Source organism: Python bivittatus, unplaced genomic scaffold (genome assembly GCF_059951505.1).
Source record: "Python bivittatus isolate LINGU-HERP-01145 unplaced genomic scaffold, Pbiv_v1 ctg000020_np1212, whole genome shotgun sequence".
NCBI classification, from domain to species: domain Eukaryota; kingdom Metazoa; phylum Chordata; class Lepidosauria; order Squamata; family Pythonidae; genus Python; species Python bivittatus.
The window spans coordinates 854288-869197 of NW_028277030.1; the positions used below are offsets into that span (position 1 = coordinate 854288).

Here is a 14910-nt window from a genome sequence, read left to right on the forward strand (position 1 = left end):
AAGAGAGACACACTTGTGTTTATTTCTAGTTTTTTCCCCACCACTCCTCATGAAGCAAGAGAGGGATTTTCCCAGCACCTGCTCACTTTGAGTTCTCCCCGCCCCCAGCAGGACCTAGCTGGATGCACAACTGTGGTGGGATCTGCACCGCTCCTCTCTAAGTTATTTCTGTCCTGGCGTCTTTTTGTACCTTTCTTTATTTCACATTATTTTAACTTGGGAGATGACAAATGGGAGAAAGGACAGACGAAGCTCAGGCCCAGTGCTGCTGCTGCTGGATGTTTTCCCCACTGGCCGAGAGGGATGGTAGCAAGGCCCAATTCCTTTGCCGAAAACAAATGACGCTTCCACAAGCTGGGGCAACAGCAATTGGCAGTGACTCAGAATACAGGCAGGATAATTGTTAGCAATAAGAGGAGCAGTTTTTACGCTTGCATTGTTTTGTGCTGATCAAAGAATGGGCAGGTAATGTAAACTTAGTAGCGGAAAAAAGCTCAGAAGCAAGACATTTTGTTTCATGAAGTTCCAAGGTGTTATGGCAGCAGCGGAATTGGCGAGCTGGTGGCCTATCCAAGCAGGGAAGTTTATGCTTGGTTTATGCCCTTTATGGAGAGTGGTGTAGAACTCTGAGGTTCGCCTCCTCCTTGGGCAATACTATTCTCATTCTGTTGCACTCCAGAAGCTTTGAGATGCTGCCTTTGTAACCCATTGCACTACATTTTACTGATTAGCATAAATTAAACTCATTTTGAGAATGCGTGTCTAATTACAATAACCACTTTAAAAAAGTGCCTCCTTATGCTACTGCAGAAGTACTTTAATATTTAGTTTTGTCATTCTCTGATTCTCAATCAGGCTCAGACACTTCAGAGTGACGCTGCTGGTGCTGAGACTGCTATATGCACTATAGCATCATTCTAAGCAAGATTTCACCCAACCCCCTTTTCTTGCCTGCCTCCCTATCCTTTTGCTCTCACCACTGCCAACCAATCTTTCCCCCCTTCCTGTCTATCTTTTTCCCCTAACCACTCTCCATCTCTTTCTTCTGACTCACCTGGCCATCACCACCAATTCTTTGCTACCATCACTGACAACTTTTCATCATCATGCACCATCCAACTCTTGGCTACCTCTGACCAGCCTCCATCGTGAATTGTGTGTGCTGAAGCAGAACTCCAGTCACTCAGGCGCCATTTCAAGTGTAATACATGACAGCAATTGGTTGTCTTGCAGATGCACAGCCAAGGGAAGCAGTGGAGTGGTGAGAGGTTTGCCTCCTCTTCACATACTTTCATTAGCTGCATGCCTCCATGCTAGTGACTGATTGGTTGCTGCTAGGCTAGGGAAAATGCATTATGTCTTATAAAAGCTTCATCCTCAACTAGCTCCCTGGTGCAATATTTGAGCGTGGTTTGTCCGGAATACCATTTGAGGGCCCTCTTGGGCTACAAAACCCTGCATGACTGGGAAATAAACAGGCTTCTTTTATAAACCCTGACATGTATACACCATTAGATGAAGTTTCACTTAAAGCATTGAATTTTTATTTTAAAGGAAAATGGTACTTTCACACTTTATTATCCATGTAAAATCAAATTCTAGCCAGTTTATTAATTCCATCATCACTGACCTTTTATCCAAGTTTGGTATTTCATTGGAAATGCTTTTATCCAAAGGTTTCTAACTTTCTACATGATGTATCATTTATACTATTTAAATTCTAATAGATCTGCAAGAAGAAAACTCTAAAGCAATAAACTGAAAAACATGTAAAAAGATTTACAAGTTAAGTCTTACAGAAGTGTTAAGCTTAAATGCTAAGATTATAACAAGCTGCAGCTTGTTATAAAAACTATGCTCATGTTAATGTTCTTCTGAAATCATATATGTACTGAAAAGCAAAATGGCAACCCAGTTATCATGCCAAGATAGATCTACCAAGCCAAGATAGAAGGGGGAGATTTGATGCTGGATTTTCACAAGAGCACTCCATTAGCTTCCAGCAGCAGGTGGCTCTGAAGCACTTTGGGGACTGGCAGTAAAGGGATGAAGGATTGGCACTGACTGCTGAACTGATGGCCCAGGGACACAGATGTTGCAGACTCTGGACTTTGTACCTCTGATTTAGGAAAGACTCACAGAAAAGTAGATGCCACTGAAAGAAAAGGGAAAGTCAGTTAATGTCATCTGACACATTCAAAAAGTTTAAAGAAACAGTAGTCAGTATTGGTTAACTGAAGGTGATGTCAATTTAATTTTTTTGAGGAAGAGTTAAATTTTCAGACTGTATTTATAAATGGGAGGATTGTAAATGGGAGGTCTAGAGCACTTTTTACCACTTTTTGCCTTAGTTCATCAAAACCCCTTCCTGATTTATGATTTATATGATTTCAGACAAGGATATTTGTTAGGATTTGTAGATATGTCCTTCTGATATTACTTTCATCTAAGGGAATACCAGCCCACAGCAGAGGCAAGGCTTTCTTTAGCTCTTCCAGTTTTAAAATAAGAGTTTTCCCTTTTCTGACACACTTTTTCCTGCACACATGGTCTAGCAATGAAGTTGGTTGCTGGACATCGCCCTCCATGCCCAATAAGGCTTGTGCTGCACGAGAGCCAGGACGCCTGGCTTCCACAGATACATTTACCCACATAAAACTTGACTAATGCTTTGGAGAGTGCCAGTCAGACATACATGAGATTAGCACTCTTTTGAAATAATGCTAGATTTATATTTTAAAAATGGGCCCAGCATTCTCTCAAGAAACTCTTAGCCTTGTGTTGCCCAGAAGACCAATTTGAAGAGGCAAAGAGACCCAAAATTGGACAGCTGTGTGTTGTTAATTCTATCACCAATGAATATGTTATGTTTTCTGACAAGGATTTTCACCTGGACATACTGTTTCCTGATTTTATTACTTTAGGAACAGGGTGCCATTTTGCCTACTCCCTACTTGGATGCAGATTTTTTAATTAATTGCTGCCTAACAGCCTCATTCCTGGGTCCTGGAGGCCAGACTGCTGGTAACCTTAATCTCATAGTGCTATTGATAAAACACCAGGACTGTCTGTAAAAAAAAAAAAAAAAAGCATTAATCCATGATCTAATAGTGGATGAGTGGGTGAACCTGGCATGTATTACCAAAATCTGATTGGCCAAAACTTCATTCACTCAGCTAAGGCAAGGTGAGCCCTTCCCTTCTCCATGTTCAATCCAGCCTGAGATGCACATAAGCAAAACCCCTGTTCACTCAGTATACAAACCCAGATGACTGAGCAGACAGGTGAGTCCATCATGACTTCAAGACTGATTCATATAAAAGCCATGGTGGGGGAACACATGGACAAGCAAGGGAAACAAGTCCAAACTTGCCTAGGTAAGGCAAAAGAGACTCCTCTCAGCCTTGCCCTTGCTGGTTCAGGAAGACTTTTTTTTCCTGGGAGATTGCATGGGAAAGAACATCTAATAAAGTGCAGAAAGACCCAAGCCAGATGTTGACTGGAAACACCCATGTGGTTTTGGTGAGCTACTTTCCAGAAAAAGCAGAGAGCTAAGCAATGCTTAAGTGGGAGGGCAGCTGCTCTAGGTTAATCTTCTCTGGACCTGGAGGTGAGGGATGGTGCAAATTGGAGCCAAGCAATCTTCAGGGAGCAGAGGAAAAGCCTGCTTGGGTGGAGTTGGTGGAGGGAAAGACAAGACGAGATTGTCTGGGACCTGTGCTAAGAGCAGAGCTAAATGTCCCTGAGGCAGAAGTGAGATAAAATGCCAAACTATAATCCAAACATTTCTTAGGGAGTCAACAGGAGCTCAGTGGAAGTGCTCCTAAAACTTTGGTTGAAGGATGTCCTCTATGGGAGTCATGAATTCGTTAGGAAAGGCTAGTGGAGAAGTGAGGTACCTCTCTGAGGTAAGGTAAAAGTTGTAAGCAAGGATCGGTGGTCAGACTCCTTTGTTTTAAGAGTTTTGTGGATTCTGAATGTGTTTGCTAATTGTTTCAAGGAATTAACTTCTGATTTCTGTATCTGAAGTTTATTGTCTTTGTACTAACTCCATTTGTGTATATTTGGTACATCATGAACCTTATATCCTGCTCATCTGAATCTTTACCTGTCTCCCCATTGCATGTTGTGACCAACTGATGTTTAAGACGTTTGTGATTTTATCAGTGAAAAATAATTTATTCTATCATTTGATTACCTAATGTTAAAAGGATTTTTTTTCTGTTTCTTTTTTCTTATTTTTAATCAAATTGATTTTTGAATTAGAAGATTGATGCATCTGTTCCATCATCTCAAATGGAAACAGGAATGGTGTTCCTTGGTTAACATGTCTCGAAGCTAGTAGGACCAGCTTGTGGTCCTACTAGCTTCCAGTACCTATTGGTACCTACTAGTACCAACAATGCTACATTGTTAATTTTCCAAGATGATGCCAAAAACCACTTTTTCCTTCAGGAAGATGGATGCTGCCAGTAGAAAGTTTTATGTAATTTGTGATGAACCAAACCAGACAGTGAAGTAGAGGCCAAAGGGCATGACAGGAGCACTGAGCCCCCCTCCCCCTTCTTTCACAATCATCTTTCTAGTTGGCCATTCATTACACTGGCCTTCTTGAAGATTTTCTTTCCCAAGTTTTGGGTCCTACAGCAACTACAATTCCAAGGTTGGGGATGGGTGATAGTGATTGTAATTTCGAAGATAGCCTTGTGGTAATCAGGGATCTTGCTCTTGAGATGATGTGATGTGAATCTTTTTGTGTGCAGCTTAGCTATAGAGAGAATCTGGGAAACCTGCTCATGTACTGGATGCCCTGTTACTCAGTGGAACCTCTGTCGGAGCTCCTGGACCTAATTTTCAGGAATGCCCTTGACTGTTTGTTTTGGGGATTTCAATCCCCATTCTCTGGGAAGACACAGGAATTCAAAGCTTTCATGATGACCATGAGCTTGTCCCAGTTATTCACAGGAGGAGGAGGAGATTATGGAGGAGGAGGAGGATTTTCTTTAGAGTGGTACTGTGATCTGATCATGGAGGACAGCACTATTATTCCTTTGCTGCCCCCAGATGATCACGATGGTCTGCTTGAGGTGCCTTGTGGACCTAGATGGATTCTGTTGAGTGCTTGGACATTTTGCCAATGACCTGGCAGCAATTCGGTTATCTGGTTGCCCTCTAGAATCAGGAGGTAACAGAGTGGTTGATGTGACTCACCGCTGGTGGCCTCCAATCTTTCCTAGTGTATTCCTGGTTTGCTGAGGAGCTCTGGAAGATGAAGCAGCAATAAGAGATGCCTGAAGGACAAAAAGTGAATTTGACTGAGCATGAGTAAAAGCCCATGTTTGGGCACTCTCTGATGAAAAGGATGGCAAAGTATCAATACTTTTTTGTTTTTCTTACGCCAACAGCTATTACCCAGCAGCCCTGTTCAAGGTAGTAAAGTTCTTTTTAGGGAAGGATGTACAGGAAGAACCGCCACTGAGCCACTATGATACATCACAACATTGTGCTGATAAAACTACTCAGATTTGCCTAAGTCTTGACTCACATGGATGGGGTTTGAAGTGGCGATGCCTTGCAATGTGATGTGGGTCTTTTCACACTGTGAACTCTGATGAAGTAGAGTGTTGTCTAGAATGAGCACTGTCACCTTGAATGGGACCCATGCTCCTCCCTTTGTCTTTGGCTTTCTTTGTCAGGTGGGAAGAGATTTCAGTTGCTGGATCGGGGGAGTAGTTAATGCCTTACTAGGAGAGGGGTTCTGACAAATGCCTTGAAGGAGGAGGTGGTCTTCCATGGATCCAGCAATTTCAAACAACTGGCATGCAGTCTCCAGCCTTCCTATTTTAGAGGGACATTGCTAAGAAGATGATGAAGCTTCGGTTACAAAATGCCCTACAGGAAATTTGTTACCTGGAACCATCAATCAGGGTTTAGGTTTAGTCACTAGATGTCTTTTGTCAGGACTTGGATGGGGAGAGTGCACCCTTCCGAGTCCTTTTAGATCTCTCAGCAGCATTCATTACCATCAACATGGTGTCCTTCTGGACTGCCTGTAAGCCTTGGAATGGGGAGCACTGTTGGGCAGTGAGTGTGGGAGGCTGCAGGGCTCAATTCTCTCTTCTCTACTTCACCCACATGAAGCCACTATGAGAGCTCTAGCTCTAGATTGAACCCTAGCAAGATGGAATTGCTTTTTATCCCGAAATTCTCTGGTATCCAATGGACCCAACTACCTGGATGAGTGACAACTAACTGGATGGATGCCACTCACCATGAAGGATTAGGTCTGTGGCTCTGGAGTTCTTTAGGACTCCAGCTATTACTGGATGCACAGGTGGAAACCATGGCCAGGGGAGTCTTTGTTCAGCTTTATTACAGTGGCAGTACAGTAACATTAATTGTATTTATCTTTCCTTTTTTTGTCATGGTTGCTGCAGTACCATTTGCAGTACACCAGAACTCAGGAGCCATAGCTTTTGCCACCTCTGGTAAATTACCCCTTGTTTTGGTTATCCAGATCCACTTCAAAATTAGAATTGTCTGGATCAAGAATTCTGCTTTAGAATCTGCCCTATTTCTTCTAAAATAAAGAAAAACACAATTCATTCAGCTTCTCATTCTCTTCTATTTTCCAGATTATTTCCTGATACTTAAACATTATCAGTCCTTAATTTATTAACAATATGCTCCTTCCAGGCTTTTTTCTTTTTTTTGCATTTTTTATACAAGCTTGTGATCTCATTTTATGAAGGAAGGCGTTATTTCTTAAACAACTTTCTTGAAACTGCTCATTAGCCATATTGGTGACTGCATGGATAATTTCTAAGCTAAAATGTCTGTATTAGCTGAGCTTCTATTACTGTGGTTTGAATAGCTCTCAAGTGTTCTAGAGAGATCTGACTTTCTTGTCTGTCTCTTTCGAATTCCATTTTATCTATCCCTCTCATTTTAAAAATAACTTTTCCCTTTCGAAATAAAATATGACTTTTGGACATGCTTGGCAATTTTTGACTTACATGTAAATTAGATTTTACTTGTTGCTAAGAATTCCAAAGTGCAAAATTACTAAATTGGGCAAAAATAGGTGATTAATATTGTTACTAATGGTAGGATTGTACATTGGCTTGTAAACATTTTTTCAGGATTACAAAATCTGAGAGTTCATATTCCAAATCTCAATAACATCAGGCTGTTTTAAAAAAAAAATTACTGAGAGAATACAGGTTCTACAACCTGCTGCTAGCTCTGCAACATGAAAGTGCCAGAGAAGGGATGACTCCCTTCCCTCTATCTGCAGTGTCTGCCAGCAAAGTAGAATTTCTCAAATACCCCTATCCAGGCATGACTGCAGAGTGTTGTTAAAAAAAAGTCAAGATGGTGATTGTGATGGTGTGTATATAAAAACAGACATAGCTTCAATCATGCCATCATAGTCATAATTATGACTTTTTTTTTTTACCATACCTTGTGGATACCCCTTCCCCTATCCAATCTGCTTTAGGGAGTATTTGGGAAGTGTCTGGGGTCTGAGAACAAGAGGAGAACAGACAAGCTGTGCTATAGAAGTAGAAGCTTGTTCGAGGCAGTAGATGCAGTCCAATATGTTATTTGTGAGTGAAGCATGGTCCATATGTCAGTGGCAAAAGTCAGACATCATTGCCATAAGGATACAGAGTGAATAAATGGCATTTCCATTTAAGCATAGGTAAAAGCTAATGAAAACAATCTCTTAGCCTGACTCACAATGCATTGTTAGATCCTTTTGAGAAGATTCTCCTGGCAATATGCAGAGTATGTCCTTCTTTTGACTGATTTAACCCAGTCTCACTCTGCATTTCTGGGCACAACATCAAAGATGTTCCCAAGAACAAAACAGTGCAAGATACATGGTTGCCATAACATTAGCTCTTACCTGAAAATCTTCCTTTGGAATAACGTTCACCTAATTTTTTGAGATAGGCAGATGAGGGTAGGAATTGTAAAGCATTTCAGGCACTGGGGCACAAGATTTCAGCACATAGGAGGGAAGACCTTAGATGATTGTGGCACATACCAGTGATTAAATGAATATTTGTTTTTTGTTCCATCCTGTAGCCAGAAGTGAGAGAAACGTAGATTGCAGTGATACTTGTTTTTCCTATCTTTGTTACACGCATATTAATCATAATTATTAAGAACTGGTGCCCCCGCATCTTTTTCTTCTGTGTCACATCTGTGGACAGGAACTGTCTGATTTTTATCATACTGTAAACCATTCTGGGAGCCTTTCAGGCTGATGTTTCATGTTTCAGCATAGCCACGGCAATATGTGCTATCACTACTACAACTACTACAACGATGATCAGGAGCCAAATTTAAGATTTGCTCCTTTCTTCTCCCTGAGATTAATTCTCTGTGTCTTGCCTTTTTGCTACAATTACAATTTAAGTTTATTATCTGATTGATTATGTGCCATCATGTCATTGTTGACTCTTAGTGACCACCTGGATAGGTTTTTTCCATGAAAGTTTATTAACTGCCCTGATGCTAATCACGATTCAGTCTACAACCTCTCTTAATTTAAAGAGATTATGCAAGCCTCTGCAGGCCCATTCTTTCCAGACCTGGTTAAAATGGGCAATCTACAGTATAACTAAGCCTGGTTAGTAGTAGTACAGATATAATGCCAGACCATGATTAAATCAAACTACATCAGTGTTAAATATGTGCTGGGCCATAGGGAATATGTCGGATTCTCTCTTTTGTGCATCTAATTTATAATGTGTGAGAGAAAGGAAAGTGGTATGAAGACTAAGTTCTTTGCAGGCTGTGCCTGCTTATTTTAAATCTGATACTAGAACTGTGAAAAAAATTATCAATTTTATTTTTTTAAATTAACTTTTGTAAAGAATCACATTCAATCCTTTTCTTCAGGAGCTTCAAACAGTTTGCCTGGGAATGTCCCTTCACTTTATCCCCACAACAACTCCTTGAATTTCCAGGGTCAAGGGTGGACTTGAATCTGGATCTCCCCAGCTCTAATCCAGTCCTTTACTGTTAGTTGTCTGGGGAATGAGTACAGGGGTGCTTCTAAATAAATGTACCCCTATTATTCTCTATTTAAACAGTTCTTAGTACAACCTACCTATTTGATAGTTCCTCATTAGTCAAGATATAGGTTCTAAAAAGCAAAGTTTGGATCAGAGGTTTCCACATCATTAAAATGATGCTTATTACAAACCTTGCAAATGTCATGCCATTAGAGGGCCATTTTGCACATAATTATTTAAAACAAAAGTTTAACCTGCAGATTAGAGATGTTGAACATGAGTGTCTTTTACTGTCTCCTTTAGGCCTGATCATTCCAGTACAGCTAAAAGAGAGCCAGTTTGGTCTAGTAGTGAAGGTGCTGGCCTAGAACCCAGGAGATGGTGAGTTCTAGTCCTGCCTTAGGCATGAAAGCCGGCTGGGAGACTTTGGGCCAGTCACTCTTTCTCAGTCCCTTATGTCAGTCTTGGGAGACAAGCCGGCTGGTCAATTCCTGTCGTAATCAATGGATCAATATTTGGTTGATCTGAAAAAAGTGTACCCTGTACCTGCGGGAAAAATACTAGGAAGAAAAAAACATTTCCAGTGCAGCTAAAAGATAGTGACATGGGACCGTACTAGAGGAAACTAATACAGTGACATGGGACCGTACTAGAGGAAACTTCTCCCTGTTACCATGGGTTGATCCCCCTCTTTCTCTTATTCTTTCTCTGTATGGGAGAGATATAGAGGAGAGGAGAGGAAAGTCCTGCCGCTGGTCAGCCACTATCCAGGACTTACTGGCTTTGGGACCTCTACAGTGCAGATGCCTTTCCTTGCTCTGCTCTCTGGAAGGATTTAAATGGAGGTGCAGAATTTTAAAGCTAATTCAGACAGTAAAAACATAAACCTAAATAATGTTTATCCTTGAGTTTAAATACCTTGACAAACTCTGTTGGTCATATTTTTTGAGAGCCATGGTTAGCAAGGTTTGCACTGTGAGATGTGGCTTCAGCTCTTTGTGAGAAAACACAGTCTGTAGGTGCAGGACATTGGATATGCCCCATTGTAATCTACTGCATTGACATCAGCTTCCCTCTGCAGAAGGAGCAGGACCAAGCCCCGGTGAGTGTTCCTGCAAGCCTTGTGCAGAGGAGTCTTCAGTTCTTCATCTACAGTCTTTGCATCTGCTCCATATCCAAGCAGCAGCTTGCAAACTTGCAAGCAGCTGTCTTGGTTGTTTGCTTTGTTTGCTTTTCTGCAAGCTACATTGAGTGCTGTCTCTTGCATGCTGTTTTTTTTATCCACAATAGTGCCATGGCTCAAATACAGATGCATGTGATCATAAAAGTCATGCTTAGCTGCTATGTGAAGGGATGTTTCTTGGAGCTCTGTGCTTGGAAGATTCACCGGGGGCACAAAATCTGACCAAAGCTTTGGCACACTTGTAAAGCAGGGACATTATCATTATACTGTATCTGTGAGAAAGGAAACTGAACCAATGTAACATTTATTTCCTGTTCTATGGCTTGGGTGCCATTCTAGGAGCAAAAGGCTTCTCCTACATGTGGAAGAGCTGTCTTCCAATTTAATGCAAGATAGCTATCATCCATCCATCCATCCATCCATCCATCCATCTCTATCATCATCATCATCATCATCATCATCATCATCATCATCATCATCATCATCATCATCTATCATCTGATTTATATAGCCATCCATGTCACATAAGTGACTCTGGGTGACTTACAAGATTAAAGCAGACAAACCCACCAAACGTAGCCCCCCAGTGCTCAAGGATAAACAGTTAAGTCCATTCACTATCAATAGTAATAGAGCTCATCTACCCATCTGATCCAAACAGCCAGGTCTTCAATGCCTTGTGAAAGGCTAACAGGGTTGGGGCCATCCGAATCTCCAGGAGGATGCTGTTCCTGAGAAGGCACAACTTCAGGTTCCAAGAAGATGGCTTTGTTTAATAAAAAGGATCTGGAGCATGTCCTCTCTACTAGATCTGGTGGGCCGGGCATATTTTCTCATAAACCTACTGTACGTTCATGTATAGATGCTGAAATCCAAGAGTGTATTTTATGTCCCAGGGTGCTTGCTTAGACTAAGTTAGGGTTGTAGGAAATTTTCCACTAACATGGAAAATGAGCCAGGGAAAGTTCCCAACTGGCCTGCAAGCGCCTTAGAGACACCTGAATCCCTTTCCATAGAGCTCCCGTAACTCTTTTCCCAGGCCCTGATCGACTAGCACTTCTTACTACCAGAGAAAATTATCTTTGATTAGCAGCTGATAGGAGATGAGAATTTTTCCCTTTCTGGAGTTAATTTGGCTGTTGGGTCAAAAAACCTTTTGCACAGAAGCTCATAGAACAATGATACCAACTGAAATTCTTTTGCTGCCACATCTCTGCAACCCCACTTACAGGGACGTGGCTGGCATACAAACATTTTTTTCCATATTTCAACTGCACACAGGTGCATTTGTCCACTATTAAAATCATTTATTTTGTCTTGTAACTGGTGCCCTCCCCTTCATGTGGCACCCTTGTGCTGCACACAGTTTAAACAGTGGGCTCTGGACAGTCTGCCCACTTATACCTAATCACAGCACAAATATGCCCTAGCAACATTTTTTTTTCTGCCATACCCCATGACGTTGCCTTCATCTGCACCCAGTGCATGAGTGATACAGGCTTAACTCATCCTTAGCATTATTGGTATTACAGTACTGTAATATTTCCCTCCTTAAGCCAACAACATCCAACAAGAGCTGCAAAGTGTGCAAAATCTGTTCTGCTTTGCCACCTATTAGTGGTCATGAGCACTTCTGAGCTATTTCAAGTTGAGGCAGGTGTGCCCTTCTGGAGTCCCTTGTCGGCATGATCTGCTGCCATTCTCTTACTGTCTCCCTAAAGGAATGGACACATCAGTGCTAAGCTGGAGATACCCTAGGTAAAAATGTTGCTTATGATTAAGTTCCCTGAGTTTTAGTTATTTTTTACTTTATTCAGCTCAGATTATGTTAGAACGGAGTGTAGGAAGAGAAACAGAAGAGAGGACGAACTGAGTCCTGCAAGGACTTACATTCTTGCTGTTGTGTCCTGACTGACAGATCTTTTTGTTGGTGGTTATTGACATGCAGAAGGGATGGCAGCAAAGCTGGAAAACTTGACCTGTCATGCCCTGCACACATAATCAGGACAGTGAGTTGGAACAGATTCAATAGAGTCAGGATAGGGATCAGCAATGGTGGCAACACATTTCACACTGGTATGACTTTCTGCCAACTCAAGGATGGATGAGTAGCACTTCAACTTGGCAGTGGAGAAAGGTCCTGAGTCATTGTCACCCAAGGAAGTAAATGTTCTGCATCTATGCAATGCATGATCTAGACTACAATGAAACACTTGCAGGACAAGAGGACAGGAAATGGCAGATAAAGGCCTATAGAATCATAATGGCAAATATTCCCCTTGTAAAGATTAATTTCTTTGTAGTCTTAAGGAATGTTTAGTATGAGTGAGCAGGCTCCCACGTAACTTAAAGTATCTGCCTTATATCACATCTGGGCTGAAAAATCAATGCCTGTACAAGGCAGACACTCTAAACCAGTGGTTCTTAAATTGTTTGACCTTTTCTCGTTCTCAAATAATGTAATCACCCCCCCCCAAAAAAAGCTTTGTTGGTTTACACAAGTCTTAGCAGTGGCAGATCCTTGACTCCCAAACAAGCCATTACAAATGGCTGCAAATATGCCCAAATTACCCTAGTTCAAGTACTACTGCTCTAAGTCATCTTTGTGCCCTACCCACTCATGTACTATATTTGGCTCCTATATTGGGGCTGAAGAATCCAGGTGAGCAGCAGATGGCAGCACAGTGTTACTTTTTTCACATCTCTTTACTGCTATTCAGTGGTTCTCTGGATCTTTGCCCTAGCTTTGCATGCCTGAGCTCCAGGTTCAGTGCTTCCATTAAACAATGTCAGGTGGAAAAAGCTGCTACCCAGGGACAAATATTAGGTTTTGTCCAGGCAAGATGTGCTTACTGTCCTATGTCTGTTTGGGGCCTTGGCATTAAGAAGTGATGTGATCTTATCTAATGGTACAGATGTCCCCCCAAATGCCTGAAATCTCACAAGATAACAATTCTGTCAATATTGTATGAAATCTAAGGAGATTTGGGGAATAATATTTTCATTTGAGTGGCTGAGGGTCCCTGTTAGATAGGGTTACTAGATATCAGAACAAGGAGGACATGGACAATTGGAAAGGAGGACAAATGGGGGAGAAATGAGAACACACTGTTTAACTTTCTTGGCACCGGTGACAAAAATTACAATGAAAAATTGAAAACAAATGTACTTAGGCCTACATGTATATGAAATTACTTTTTCCAGAAAGACTGGTTTTTCAATCACAATTTTTTCCAACAAATCTTTATTTTCAAAAACATATGCTAGCAATAACACAGATCAAATCTGATTTCTTTATTACAGTCACAGACCAGAGTTACAAATAAAGGTACATTAAGGATGCATTAAATGCATTTAGAATACATTAAAATGAAATGAAACAAAACATAAAAATATATTTACAGATTGGTGGGATCATCAATGGGCAGTCAAAGTCTGCCTAATTTTACAAACAGTATAACAAAATTTAGCTACGTTCAGGGAGACTAAATCATTCTGATCAGATAACAACAGCTGCACATAAAAAAGATAACAATTTCCTGGATATTTTACCAGATGAGGAGTTATTAAATGGGTTCGTGAGTCCTTATAGAAAATACAGTATAGCAGGACACGTGCTATAGTTTCAAGAGCCCCTTGTCCACAGGGGCACAGTCTCAGCTCATGTGCAATTTTTTGTATCGGCCCTCCAAAACTGCTGTAGGGGGAGCATTACAGCGTGCTACAGTTAGTGCCCTCCGAAATTTGGAGACAGTGATGTAATTTAGGTATCTCACTGGCTTATAAAAAAAGGCTTGACTACTCAAAAAAACATTCTTAGGTAGAGCAGACTGGCCCTGCTGGACTTCCAGGTCTTTGATACGCTGTTTAAATTCACTGAGTGCACGCTCATAGCCCATCATTAGGAACACCTCCCTAGAAAAGCCAATAAGTTGGAGTTTTTGTAGGATAGTCCTGGACCATGCTGATTTATAATTATCCTTAATAAGGAGAGAACCCAAACCTATAGGGAAAAACAGTAGTTTCAGCCAATGTGCTGTAATACAAATCCATGCACCTGTTTCAACTTTGGATAACCCTGCTTCCCTCCTTAATACTACATTTGGAATGCAAGGGGCTACCTGGGATATAGCCCTTAGGAATTTGGATTGAACCCTTTCCAGAGGAGTAAAGGAAGAATAAGGTCCTACCTGGGCACCAAAGAGTAATTGTATGCGAGCCTTAGCTGAGTATAGCTTCAGTGCTGCTGGGATATGCTGTGCTCCTCTGGTAAAATGAAAAGATTGGATTGCAGCCACTGTTTTTTGGGCATTTTGTATAACATAATTTTGGTGCGTGCTGCATTTAGTGGAGCCATGAAAAACCATGCCCAAGTATTTAAAGGATTTTACTTGTTCAATATTCTGGCCATTTATCCTCCAGATGTGCAGTTTAGATCTCTTTGCAAAGGCCAAAATCTTGGTCTTGCTATAATTGATTTCAAATGCTTCCTCAGAGCAATAACTGGTCAGGGCACTCATGGTTTGTTTAAGTCCAATTTGCATTTATGATAGGAGTGCTATGTCGTCTGCATACAACAAAGTTGCAATATGCCTGTTTGCCAGTTTTGGAGGTGATGTTCTAATTGATTCATTATATATACAGGTTAAACAGCAGAGGAGTTAAAATACAACCCTGCCTCACTCCTCTGTGAGTTGG

At 41.2% G+C, this 14910-nt stretch overlaps 1 protein-coding gene across 1 annotated transcript in view; it reads right to left on the reverse strand.

The window, feature by feature from the left end:
* Positions 1-1976: 1976 nt before the first annotated feature.
* ASB18 (ankyrin repeat and SOCS box containing 18) overlaps positions 1977-14910 on the reverse strand; it is a 33093-nt gene continuing 20159 nt past the window's right edge. The window contains 6 exon segments of the mRNA XM_025167510.1: positions 1977-2086; positions 2089-2155; positions 7913-8017; positions 9948-9991; positions 9994-10050; positions 10053-10450. Of these exon segments, the coding sequence (XP_025023278.1) occupies positions 1977-2086; positions 2089-2155; positions 7913-8017; positions 9948-9991; positions 9994-10050; positions 10053-10450 (781 nt within the window).